This window comes from Stomoxys calcitrans, chromosome 2, assembly GCF_963082655.1.
Source record: "Stomoxys calcitrans chromosome 2, idStoCalc2.1, whole genome shotgun sequence".
NCBI classification, from domain to species: domain Eukaryota; kingdom Metazoa; phylum Arthropoda; class Insecta; order Diptera; family Muscidae; genus Stomoxys; species Stomoxys calcitrans.
The window spans coordinates 130,604,527-130,618,292 of NC_081553.1; the positions used below are offsets into that span (position 1 = coordinate 130,604,527).

Genomic DNA, 13,766 nt, shown 5'->3' on the forward strand with positions numbered 1-13,766 from the left:
TTGATGAAATTTGGCACACGTATTGGGATGTCAATTTAACCATCTCATGCAAAATTTTGTAGAGATCGGATCAAAGTTGAGGCTTCTACAGACTTAAAAGGCCATATCGGATGAAAAATATATATGGGAGCTATATCTAAATCTGAACCGATTTTTATGAAACTTTGCACACATATGAGGACGTTGAATAAAACGGCCCACCCAAAATTTGTTAAAGATCGGCCTTTAAAGGCCATATTGGATGAAAAATATCTATGGAAACTATATTTAAATCTGGACCGATTTTTATGGAACTTTGCATACATATGACAACGTTGAATAAAACGCTCCATGCCAAATTTTGTAAGGATGGCACCACAATTGTGGCTACTACAGCTTTAAAAGGGCATATCGGATGGAAGATATACATGGGAGCTATATATAAATATAATCCAATTATGAAGAAATTTTGCACACATATTGGGACGTCACAAAAAGCACTTCGTACAAAATTTTGTAAAGATCGGACCAAAATAGTGCTTTCTACAGCCTTTATAGGTCAAATCGGACGAAAGTTATATATGGGAGCTATATCTAAATCTGAACCGATTTAGATGAAATTTTTCACACCTATTGGGACGTCATACTAAACATTTCATGCCAAATTTGGTAGAAATCGCAACTAAATTGTGGCTCCTACAGCTTTTATAGGTCACATCGGATGAAAGATATATATGGGAGCTATATCTAAATCTGAACCGATTTCAATAAAATTTTGCAAGCATTTTAGGTCGTTGAAAAAAAAACACTTCGTGCCAAATTTTGTAAGGATCGAACCGAAATTGTGGCTTCTAAAGCTTTAAAAGGGCATATCTGATGGAAGATATACATGGGAGCTATATATGTATAAATAAGATCCAATTATGATGAAATTTTGCACACATATTGGGACGTCACAAAAAGCACTTCGTACAAAATTTTGTAAAGATCGGACCAAAATTGTGCTTTCTACAACCTTTATAGGTCAAATCGGATGAAAGATATATATGGGAGCTATATCTAAATCTGGACCGATTTTTCAATCAATAGCGTTTGTCCTTGGACCAAAAAAGACACTTATGCAAAATTTTGTGAAAATCGGAAAACAAATGCGACCTGTACTTTGATTACAAGAATATATGGACAGACAGGCAGACGGACAGACGCACATAGCTAAATCGAATCAGGAAGTGATTCTAAGCCGATCCGCATACTTATCAATAAGTCTAGCTCTTCTTCTTGTTCTTAGCGTTGCAAACAAATGCACGAATCTATAATAATCTCTACCACAGTGGTGGTGAAAGGTTTAAAAATTTGGTATCCAAATTTCGGGTGGGATACCTAGGGGGTTGCCCACCCCAAAACTTACCAAATATATATATAGAGCAATCACGACAATATGGGACTCAAATGAAAGGTATTTAAGATTACAAAACGTATCTGATATCCAATTGTTGGACTAAGTGCTTGGGGGACCACCCCTACCCCCAAAACACCCCTAATCGGACATATTTACCGACCATGGCAATATGGAACTCAAATAAAAGGTATTTACGAGTAAAATACGAATCCAATATCCAAATGTAGGCCTAAGTTTCTGCGTCAAAACAACCCCCCCAAACAGGACTTATTTAATGGCTATGGCAATATGGGGCTTAATTAAAAGGTATTTGAGTGTTGAATACGAATCTGATATCCAGATGTGGGACGAAGTGTTTTGGTGCCGCCCATCCACGAGAACATCCCCCAAAGAGGACAATTTTACGACCATAGCAATATGGGACTCAAATGAAAGGTCTACGAGTGTAAAGCACAAATCTGATATCAATATTCGGAAAAGTGTCCATGGGGCCACCCCACCCACATAACACCACCCAAATAAGAAGTATTTGCTGATTATTGCAATATGAGGCTCAAAAAAGAGGGTATAACACATATCTGATATATATTTTTAAAGCCAAGTCACTGAGTGGACGCCCCATCCAACAAAAAACTCACCAAACCGGTCATGTTTGCCGACTATGGAAAAATTGAATGAATAACAAGTAAAAGCGTGCTAAGTTCGGCCGGGCCGAATCTTATATACCCTCCACCATGGATCGCATTTGTCGAGTTCTTTTCCCGGCATCTCTTCTTAGGCAAAACAGGATATAAGAAAAGATTTGCTCTGCTATTAGAGGAATATCAAGATATGGTCCGGTTTGGACCACAATTAAATTATATGTTGGAGACCTGTGTAAAATGTCAGCCAATTCGAAAAAGAATTGCGCTCTTTGTGAGCTCAAAAAGTAAAATAGAGAGATCGATTTACATGGGAGCTGTATCGGGCTATGGACCGATTCAGACAATAACAAACACGTATGTTGATGGTCATGAAAGAATCCGTCGTACAAAATTTCAGGCAAATCGGATAATAATTGCGACCTCTAGAGGCTCAAGAAGTCAAGATCCCAGATCGGTTTATATGGCAGCTATATCAGGTTATGAACCGATATTTGGCACAGTTGTTGGATATCATAACAAAATACTACGTGCCAAAATTCATTCAAATTGGATAAGAATTGCGCCCTCTAGAGGCTCAAGAAGTCAAGACCCAAGATCGGTTTATATGACAGCTATATAAGGTTATGGACCGATTTGAACCATACTTCTCACAGTTGTTGGATATCGTAACAAAACACGTCGTGGAAAATTTCATTCTAATCGGATAAGAATTGCGCACTCTAGAGGCTCAAGAAGTCAAGACCCCAGATCGGTTTATATGGCAGCTATATCAGGTTATGAACCGATTTGAACCATACTTGGCACAGTTGTTGGATATAATATCGAAACACGTCGTGCTAAATTTCATCCCAATCGGATAAGAATTGCGCACTCTAGAGGCTCAAGAATTCAAGACCCAAGATCGGTTTATATGACAGCTATATCAAAACATGGACCGATATGGCCCATTTACAATACCAACCGACCTACACTAATAAGAAGTATTTGTGCAAAATTTAAAGCGGCTAGCTTTACTTCTTCGGAAGTTAGCGTGCTTTCGACAGACAGACGGACGGACGGACGGACGGACAGACGGACGGACATGGCTAGATCGACATAAAATTTCATGACGATCAAGAATATATATACTTTATGGGGTCTCAGACGAATATTTCGAGTAGTTACAATCAGAATGACGAAATTAGTATACCCCCCATCTTATGGTGGAGGGTATAAAAATGATATCAACATTCGGGACCATCTGTCTAGGGGACGTCCCACCTCCATAACAACCTCCAAATAGGACGTATTTGCTCACCAAGACAATTTGGGTCTTCAAGACAGGGGAGCTCGATATTCATAGTTTTTAGGCCCCATACCCCAAACCAATAAGAATTTTGCAAAAAGGAATTTAAATGAATGGTATTTGAGATTAAAAAACGAAATGTTTATCTATCAATGGATGGATCAGGTAGCTCCTTTACAGTAATATTCCACAAATTAAAATCATCTCTTCCAACAAAACTTCTTAAAAAAGTATCATAATTTTTTTCAGCAGACTGGTGTACTTAAAACAGCATATTTTGTTAGTTGAAATAGTAGTACAAAGTGTTTGCTAGTACAGCATCCCTATGTTTGCAGACAAAAACTGTCAGCAGACAAAAACTGCTGTTTTAGCAAACATGTAAGAATTTGGTACGCTTTCACTTGGTTTAACTAGTTTCATTCGTCCACTTGACGCCAAACCAAATTTTATTAGATTACCGTTTTCCTAAATTGAGATAGAAATTTCCGAAGATAGTTCTATTCTTTGTTTTTTTTTTTACCCTTTTGTAGTTAATGGGTTAAGTAAGTCTACCCATATTCATTCACTCGTTCAACAGATTGCCGAAATCACGATTGCGTTTGAACGAATGAGGCTATCCGCATGAAATTTTTCATAGAAACTTCTTATTGATGGATGGATGTAGGAAGAAATCGAAAAAAACTAGTAAAAATATGTTGTGTGAGAACTGTTATATATATGTATATCTCTCTTGAAGTTTGAATTGGTTAGATCTGAGGTGTTAGCGAGATCATGTGCAAAATTTCAAATTTCGGCGCCTTTTGGTAGAGCAATAAAGCTGATCACCTTGGTATTTCGAAAAATTGTTTGGGCTGCCAAATTTTCATTTGTGGTCCCATAGAGAAAATAAGGTATTTAATTTTTTTATACCCACCACCGAAGGATGGGGGTAATTCATTTTGTCATTCCGCTTGCAACACATCGAAATATCCATTTCCGACCCTATAAAGTATATATATTCTTGATCAGCGTAAAAATCTAAGACGATCTAGACATGTCCGTCCGTCTGTCTGTTGAAATCACGCTATAGGCTTCCAAAATAGAGATATTGAGCTAAGTTCGAAGATGGGCTATATCGGACTATATCTTGATATAGCCCCCATATAGACCGATCGGCCGATTTAGTGTCTTAAGCCCATAAAAGTCACATTTATTGTCCGATTTTGCTGAAATTTGGGACAGTGGGTCGTGTTAGGCCCTTCGAAATCTTCCGTGAATTTGGCATAGATCGGTCCAGATTTGGATATAAAAAGCTGCCTTATAGACCGATCTCTGGGTTTTAGGTTTTGGGCCTATAAAAGGCGCATTTATTGTCCAATTTCGCCGAAGTTTGGAGCAGTGATTTGCGCTAGGCCTATCTATCCAGATCTATCAAAATTTACATATAGCTGCCATATAGACCGATATCTCGATTTGAAGTCTTGGCCCATAAAAGGCGCATTTATAATCCGATTTTACTGAAATTTGACCCATTGACTTATGTTAGGCTTTTCGATATCCATGTTGTATATGGCTCAGATCAGTTTATTTTTAGATATAGCTACTAAATATATTATATACGATATAACTGCTACGGGACATAAGAAATGTAATTTTCACATGATTTTGTTGAAAGGTGGTTTACATATATACTAGAGGTTACTTGTTATTATTGCAAGTGGGCGGACCCTCCCCTTTACCCTAATTTTTAGAAATGCCAGATCTTGGAGATGGTTGGTGCGATTTAAGCGAAATTTTGCAACAAAGCAGCAAAGATTTATTTCTATTTCAATTGTAGCCCACGGTGAAGCATCTGAATACCATTCTAAAAGTCAATGAAATTACTAAAATTTTTATTTTTTATTTAAATATTCGAGTATTCTTGCCGATATTCTTTCTTCTTCCTAGAGCTTTCCCTTTTTCTTTAATGTGAACTTCAATAAAAAAAGTTTGCCAATAAATTCATTACAGAGAGATTAGTTTGTGTGGGAATTTAAACTTGCACTTTAAAAACAATTCGTAACAGAGAAGTAAGCGTTATAGAGGAGTTCGTTATAGAGAGGTAAAAATAGGTGAACATGATTGAAAAAAACTTGTGTTTTAATTTTTTATTCGTTATACAGGGATAAATTCTGGGTCCTCTTCTCTTTTCATTGTACAGTAACGACTTGGCGGGTCAATTGTCTTATTGTGAGGTACATATGTACGCTGACGATGTACAAATATATATCGGCAGTCCGAGGGATGAAATTGCTGAAAACATACGTCTGCTTAATCATGATCTGTCAAGAGTCAGCACGTGGGCGAAAGTCAATGGCCTGTGTCTCAACCCTGTAAAGTCCAAGTGTGTGGTTATCAGAAACAGGCTGTCTCGTTTTTCATGTGATGTCGGTATATTCATTAACGACTCTAGATTGGAAATCGTTCCTCATGCAAAGAACTTGGGCGTTGTTATTAACAGCACTCTGACTTGGAGTAATCATATCGACTCTGTCGTTGGTCAGGGATATTCAAAATTGCGTGCTCTCTGGGCCACTCAGTCGGTTACTCCGCTGCGGGTTAGGTCTCTCTTGGCAAAGACTTATCTTGTTCCTAGCATTCTCTACGGCTGTCAGTTGTTTGCTAATTGCGACTCGGTAAGTAGACGTAAGCTAAACACCTTTTTTAATAACGTTACTCGTTATGTATTTGGCTTGAGACGGTGCGATTCCATCTCTGAATACTGTTTATCTCTGTATGGCGTCTCCTTACAGCACTTGTTGTTCCTAAGATCGCTTACTTTCCTGCATAAACTGATCTACACGCAGGCACCACAATATCTGTATGGATTTATTGATTTCGCCAGATCTACTAGAGGTAAAAAAATCATTCCCAAAATGTATCGGAGGCTTGTTTCTGAATGGCATATGTTCATATTCGCTGTACGTCTCTGGAATTCTCTTCCTAACGATCTGCAATTACTCAGTAACTCGGCAACATTTAAAACCAGACTTTGGAAACATTTTACTGCATTAAGTTGATGTATATATTTATGTATATATGTATATATTTATTTTATTCTTCTATACTTACCTTAATTTCTTTTTTTTCGGATCAACTAAGTCTACTAGTTCCTCTTTAATTGATAAATTCACGTTTGTTTTTTTTTTTTTCTTTTAAATTCAAATCTACAAAGCCACAATTGTTAGTTTTTTCCGTAAGCTATTCATTCAAAATCTGTGATGTATTGTATAGCTATAGATTCTTAGTTTTAAGTGTTTACTATGTACAATCGTTGGAGATATTACCCGCACTTTAATTATAAGAATTTTATATTCTTGTTGTGCGGGTGTAAATAAATAAACTACAAATAAAAAAAAAAAAAAAAAAAATCGCTGAAGGGAAGTTCGTTATAGAGAAGTTCGACTGTATTTGGGAGTGAAGCACGAAATTGATACACACTTCTGGTACCAAGTTTCTGGGGTTCCACCCCACCCAGCACCGGATCATTGAAATATGGGGCTCAAATAAAAGGTATTTTAGAGTAGAGCACGAATCTGATAAATATTTTCAGGGCCAAGTAACTGAATGGCCGCCCCATTCCTCACAACACCCCCTAAACCGGATATATTTGCCGACTTTGGAAATATGGCGTTTAAATGAAAGATCTTTGATCGAATCTGACACAAACTTTCTCATAGAGAAAGGAGCACGATGTTGACATCTTTTATGGGCACACGCCCCAAACCTGACAGATTTGGCGTCTATTGGTATAGGGGCTCAAATGAAAGGTATTTGAGAGTAGAAAACGAACGTGACATCCAATTTTGGTGCCAAACATTTGGGGGATTGCTCACCCATAAACTCCCCCTAAACCAATGGCAATTGGGGCACAAATAAAACGAATTATCAGGGCTAAGTGTGTGGGTGGCCGCTCCATTCCCTACATACCCCTCAAACTGGACATATTTGTTAAGTATAGCAAAAAGGGGCTTAAATCTAATATCTGTTACATTGCCAAGTGTTTCACCTTATATACTCCCCTTAACACATACATATATGTATACCGACAATGGCAATATGTGGCTTAAGGGAGCAGAGTATGAATTTGATATTCACTTTCAGGACAAAAGGTTTGGCAACTCCATTCCACTACCAAAACCAAGCGAATGTGTAGATCTAACATCCAAACTTATCCTTATCCTTTTTTCAAAAACGCCAAAAATAGGATTTCTGGCGTTTTAATAGAAACTTGGCTTGTACTCTTATAGTAACTCAAAAACAGAAATTCGCTAACCTAGTTACGAGTGAGGTATATAGGAGGTCCGCCCCACATTCAAAGCCTGTCAAATGGATAAATACACCAATCACGACAATATGAGGCTCAAATGAAAAGGTGTTAGAGAATAGAGTTTGACGCTGTTATCTGTGGGTCCGCCTCACCTCCGGACATATTTCCCTATCATAGCAAACTAAGGCTCAAATGATAGGTATTTGGAAGCAGGGCACGAATGGGTCGAATTATCAGAAAAGCCATACCAGCCCCAAATAGGACTTATTTTTTGACCGTGCCAGTATAGAATTCAGTTAACATTAGAGAATGAGCGGGCCCTGTCTAGCTAGATTTTGATAAAAAAATCTTCTAAGCAAAAAATTTCTAAGATTTTTTATGATAATATTTTAAAGAAATTATTAAAGACAAAATTTTATAGATTTTTTTCTTAAATTTTTCTAGAGACAACATTTTAATGCAATTTTCTGTTAAGATAAATTTTTAATGTGATTTTTTTTAAAGACAAAATTTTAATGATATGCATTGAAGATAAAATTTTAATGCAATTTTTTCTAAGAGCAAAATTCTAATAGAAATTTTTCTTAAGACAAAAATTCATTAACTTTTTATAGCCACCATCATAGGATGGGGATATACTAATCTAGTAATTCCGTTTGTAACACCTCAAAATATTCGTCTAAGACCCCATCTTATATATAAAAAATAATTTGTGGTTGTTTGTAGGTCTCTTTGTTTTTTTGTTTGTGTGTTCCTAAAAGACTCAGAAACGGCTGAACCGATTTTCTTGAAATTTTCACAGATGGTGCATAATGATCCCGTGGTGAAAATAGGATACTAAATTTGTTGATATCTAGGGGGTGGGGCGGGCCCTCCCCCTTACCCTAAGTTTCAGAAACGCCAGATCTCGGAGATGTTTGGTGCGATTTGTGTGCTCTCATACAGTACCCGAAAAATAAAAATTTTGTGTCCAAATTTCGGATGGGGTACCCAGGGAAGGCCGCCCCACCCTAAAACCTACCAAACATATTTTTAGACCAATAACAATAATATGGAACTCAAATGAAAGGTATTTAAGATTAGAAATCGGATCTGATATCCAATTGTTGGACCAATTGTTTGGGGGACCACCCCAACCCCCAAAACACCCCTAAATCGGACATATTTACCGACCATGACAATATGACACAAATGAAAGGTATTTGCGAGTAAAATACGAATCTGATATCCCAGTTTGGAAAAAAGTTTCTGGGGATTGTCCATCCCCGAGAACATACCCCAAAGATGACAAATTTACGACCATAGCAATATGGGACTCAAATGAAAGGTATTTGGAAGTGAAGCACGAATCTGGTATCAGTATTCACTATCCAAATATATATATAACACTATCCAAATATATATAACACTATCCAAATAGGAAGTATTCTCTGACCATTGCAATATGAAGCTCAAATAAGAGGTATTTTAGAGTAAAACACGAATCTGATATATATTTTCAAAGCCAAGTCACTGATTGGCCGCCCCATTCCCTAAAACACCCCCCAAACCGGTCATTGGTTGCCTACTATGGAAAAATGGAGCTCAAATGAAGAGTATTTGGGAGTAGACCATGAATCTGACATCAACATACGGGACCAACTGTCTAGGGGACGTCCCACCACCATAACAACCCCCAAGCAGGACGTATTTGCTCACCAAGACAATTTGGGTCTTCAAGACAGTGGAGCTCGATATTCATATTTGCTAGTTTTTTCAATAATGGGTTTAAGCGAATGGCATTTGAGATTAGAAAACGAATTTGATATATAATTTTGAGGACATTGGCAATAAGGGGTACAAATATATGAGAATAGAACACGTTGCCGATATATTTTAAGGGCTTAGTGTTTGGGGTACCATCCCACTCCCCAAAACACCCCTAAATTTGGCATGTTTACCGACTAGGTCAATGTGGGGCTTAAATGAAAGGAATTGGGGGGTAGAGCAGGAATTGATACCCACTTTCGGAACCAATTTTCTGGGGGTCTACCCCTTTCCCAAAATACCCCACAAACATAATCTGTTTTCTGACCATCGCAATATTGTGCTCAAATAATGGTATTTGCGAGTAGAATACAAATTTGAATACATTTTTGTGAAAAAAATTTTGAAAGTTTCTTTAAAGACTACCCATCAACTACACTTTCCCTTTAACAATTTTTCGATAAAATTTTTTCCAAAAAATGATTCCCTGAAGTTTTGACTGTTTTATTTTTAATTTTACTGTTTTTCAATTCAAGCTCCGGGTCTTTCTGATTTTTCATTTAATTTATTTATCAATATTTTAATGGAATCCTTTTCATGATATGATATATCTAAATATCTAAAACAAAACATGATATCCATATACGAAATATCGATAAATAATTTCAATAAAAAACAAACAGATCTCGAGCTAAAATTAAAAAAAAACCCAAATTGAATACAAAAGTCTACTTTCAAAACAACACCATTTTACCTTTTTGTTTTAAAAAACTTTAAAAATTTAATTAATCGTCGACTACGACTCCGGACAAATCGTATTCTTCTTTAAATACCTTTTATTTGATACCCACATTGCCCCAATCGGATAAAAATGCGTTATGGGGGGTGTTTCTTTTGGAGGAGTGTTTTTGGACTTAGGGCGACACCTTTCATTTTCTCATCCCTATGTTTTTGTCGCCACATAATCTCATTTCGCTGTGGTTTTTAATGCTTTCGCTTTGCCATAGTCAATTGAAAGTAACAAAAATAATTTGGGGGATACTTTTGTCATGGTAAGTATTGCCCAAATCGGTCAATAGCTTAATGTAGCTCTCATATAAATCGATCTCTCCATAAGTCTTCTACTGCCCCTAGAACTTAATTTTGGCCTCTTTTATTTTTGGCGGAAATTTGAGGGATTACTGGCTTAGGTGTAAGTCCATTGTGACATGAGATGGATGAATATCCACGCCCTCGTTTCAACCTAACTTAACCTAATGAATTTTTTGAAAATATTAATATAAAATCTGAATTGCTTGAAGTGCCAAACATATTCTGATTGGTAATGAACCAAGAATTATGCTTGGGCTTAAACCCATAATTTCAAGACATGCTTTAAAACTGTAAACTGGCATTTGACTTTATTTTATAATAACTTCTTATGAACCCATACCATAAGGAGCACTGCTTTTGACAGGTACATAGAAATAACCACTAGTTCCATAATTCGAAGGGGATCCCATGCGAACGGAGCTATAAGTTGCACCACAATCCTTGTTAACGGCGGAGTTGTAAGTGCCACACTTCATGCAAGGGAAGTCGTTCTTACGTACAGCTTCGGAATAGTAAATATAGGCACGGCCGTGGGAGCAACTACCAGTGAGGTCAATGCCGCAACCAGGTTGAGTTTTTCCGCCATTGGGGTAGAAGGCACCCTTACCAATGGGTTCCAAGAAGCCCAAGTTGCCGCCATTGGTCTGGATCGATTCGACATAGTTGGCATCACTGGTGCACAGGCGCTTGGCGCAATCCGAGTAACTGAAGAGAGGCAGAGCAGGATCCAAACCATAGATAGTGTGAACACGACCCCTCTTGACCAATTTTCCTGCATAACCCGATACATGAGCACCCAAGCTGTGACCAATAAGGTTGAGAGTGGTGAATGACATGCCTCCGCTCGAGTTGAGAAAATCTATGAAATTGGCAACCATCTGGCCAACGGTGGGCACATCGTAGCGGGCACTGGCGTAGTTAAGGGTTTCGGCAGCAGAGCTCCAGTCAACACAGAACACATTGTAGGAGCCAGTAGCCAACAAAGCTGAACGAACATCAATATTCACGTCCGATTGATAGTTGTTTTGCCAGCCATGGATCACGAAACGGGTGGGATTGTTCTTGTTGAAATAGGATTTACTCAGGGCATTGGCATCGTTCACATTAATCAGTTGGGGCGATGAAGGGTTGGACTTGGTGTACAAATAGAACTTTACTGTTATGGCACGGGGTTCAATAGAGGACATCTCCGTCTCATACTGTTCCCGACTCATCCATTTGAAGGTGCCATCGATTTGAGGCACCATCCAACCCTTGTCAGATGAGAAATCTACGCTGGTGCCGGCGAAAGCTGTAAATAAACGTTGGTTAGTTCACAATCCGTCCAATATTGCTCCGTATGTCGACATACCCACAGCTGCTAAGGCGAACAACAATGCAATTGTCAACTTCATTTTGACTGTTCATTTGTGCCAGAGACCATCGGCTTTTATTGAATGTCCAGTGGTAGGGGTACTCTTATCTCATAGGGTCACACTTTAATATTTCCATTTTCACCGATTTTGACCACTATCAGCCAACTAAACAAAACAAAACAATTTTTGTCTACTATCATTTCGATCGGAGATTTGTGTAAATTCAAGTATCTGCGCAAGCAAAAATTGCTTTAAAGCTAGATATTGTCATATATTATCAGTTTAATTTGAAGTACCCGAACAATTTAAAACATCTCAAGTGCTAAATTTGGTTCTAATCAATAATAAGAATTAAAGCAATATTTTTTGTTCGTTAAATTTCCATTTCATTCCTCGCGAATGACATTGCCGGCAAGGTTATAAAAGCTAAGATGGTAATAAGACCATTCGGTATAAAAGCATCATCTTCGCAGGGCGAAATTGGATAGATGAAATTTCTCTACTTGAATTTCACTATCCACGTTGGTTAGTTTTCTTATCTATGCCCAGGCCCCGAGAGAAGAGAGAGACGAAGTGACCAAGGATAGGTATATCCTTTATTTTATATGCTGCCACATACACGATGTTACGAAATTTGTCATCAAAATTTTGCTAGTATATATAAATACCAAGATAGGAAGGTAGAATATCTCTTGTCCAACTGTCTAAAGTTTAGCCTTCACGAGATTATGTCCAATAATGGATTGCGGCTAATAAAAAGGCAGTTTTACCTTGTTGCAGAAAGGGTAAGCAACCGTCTAAGCTATCGAAAAACAAATAGCGTTGGGGCAGTATCAGGCTGGGAAAGCTGCAAACACAAAAGATGGCAACGGCATACTCTATTTGATTAAATAAAGCACACCTTAACCGTATGATACATAAGGCGGCAAAACATCGCCCCCTCCATGGGAAATGAAGTACTTGGATATCACAAGTATATAATGTACATATACCGCCTACTCATAATGAGTAGGCGGTTATTTAGCAATAACCCGGCTAAAGAACAACAAGGCAGTAGGAGTCGATGAATTGTCATCTGAAAAATTGAAAACCGCAAGCGACATGGTTAAGAGATCGTGTTGAGAAAGACATCTTCAAACTAGGTATCTATTATATGTTCGGCTAGTGGAACAAACGTTTTCTGATAGCCAGCTAATTTAGTAAATATGGATTCTTTTTGAATTCTTTTGATTGAAGTGGACGTTTTGTTATTTTGTTCCGCAAGAGTATTCTATTACTCATTATTGAAAGTTATTTTCGGAAAAAATTTGATGTCACTCAATGACAGCTACGTTAGTGCTATCGATTAGGTGGTTTATGATCTGAGTCTGCTTCCAGTGGAACGGCACCTGTTTCAATTCTTGAGGACAAGACTGAACCAATTTCATCTTCGCATGCCAATAATTTGCCAGACCATCGGCCTTTTCTGGCAAACCAATGCGCAATTTAAAGGTTTTTATTAAAAAAAGGCCCATTACAGGTTTATTGAGAGACTTTGTGCGAATGATCCTAACACTCTCACCGATAAGGAGAGAGGGTGCCTTAACTATGCTAGGAGATTCGCTGTTCAGGCTACCCCAAAGTCTATATGTCTAGATTCGACAACAGTACAGAAGCCAGCCAAAAGGCTGTGGTCACCTGGACCGCATTCCATCTCAAAAAGTACTAACGCCAAGAACAGCAATATGGGTCGTAGAACCTTTGCTAATCTCAATAATAACAGCTTGTTGATTGTAGCTGTCGCAAGGGGAGACAACAGGGCTGCATACATAAGAACAATTGGAGTTGGATAGTCAATGTACTGTATCGGGGCCGATACTAATTAACTGCTTTTGGGGATCAACGTTCAATTGAAACGTTCCGCCCTAAAAAAGATTGTGCTAACCAGTCGCAGCACTGGATTTAGTAAAAAAGGTAAATTTTTCTTCCAGCTGGAAGA

The 13,766-nt window shown here is 37.9% G+C and overlaps 2 protein-coding genes across 6 annotated transcripts in view; one reads left to right on the plus strand and one right to left on the minus strand.

The window, feature by feature from the left end:
* The window catches only part of LOC106093483 (RYamide receptor), an 814,074-nt gene that overhangs the window by 295,126 nt on the left and 505,182 nt on the right, over positions 1 to 13,766 (plus strand). The gene's annotated exons all lie outside the window — the stretch shown is intronic.
* On the minus strand, positions 10,715 to 11,870 carry LOC106086767 (phospholipase A1 VesT1.02). Its single transcript, XM_013251566.2, has 2 exons — positions 11,785 to 11,870; positions 10,715 to 11,724 (listed from the first exon to the last, which is right to left on the minus strand). Exons 1-2 carry the CDS (start codon positions 11,825 to 11,827, stop codon positions 10,760 to 10,762), a joined length of 1,008 nt encoding a protein of 335 aa, XP_013107020.1. The 5' UTR covers positions 11,828 to 11,870; the 3' UTR covers positions 10,715 to 10,759.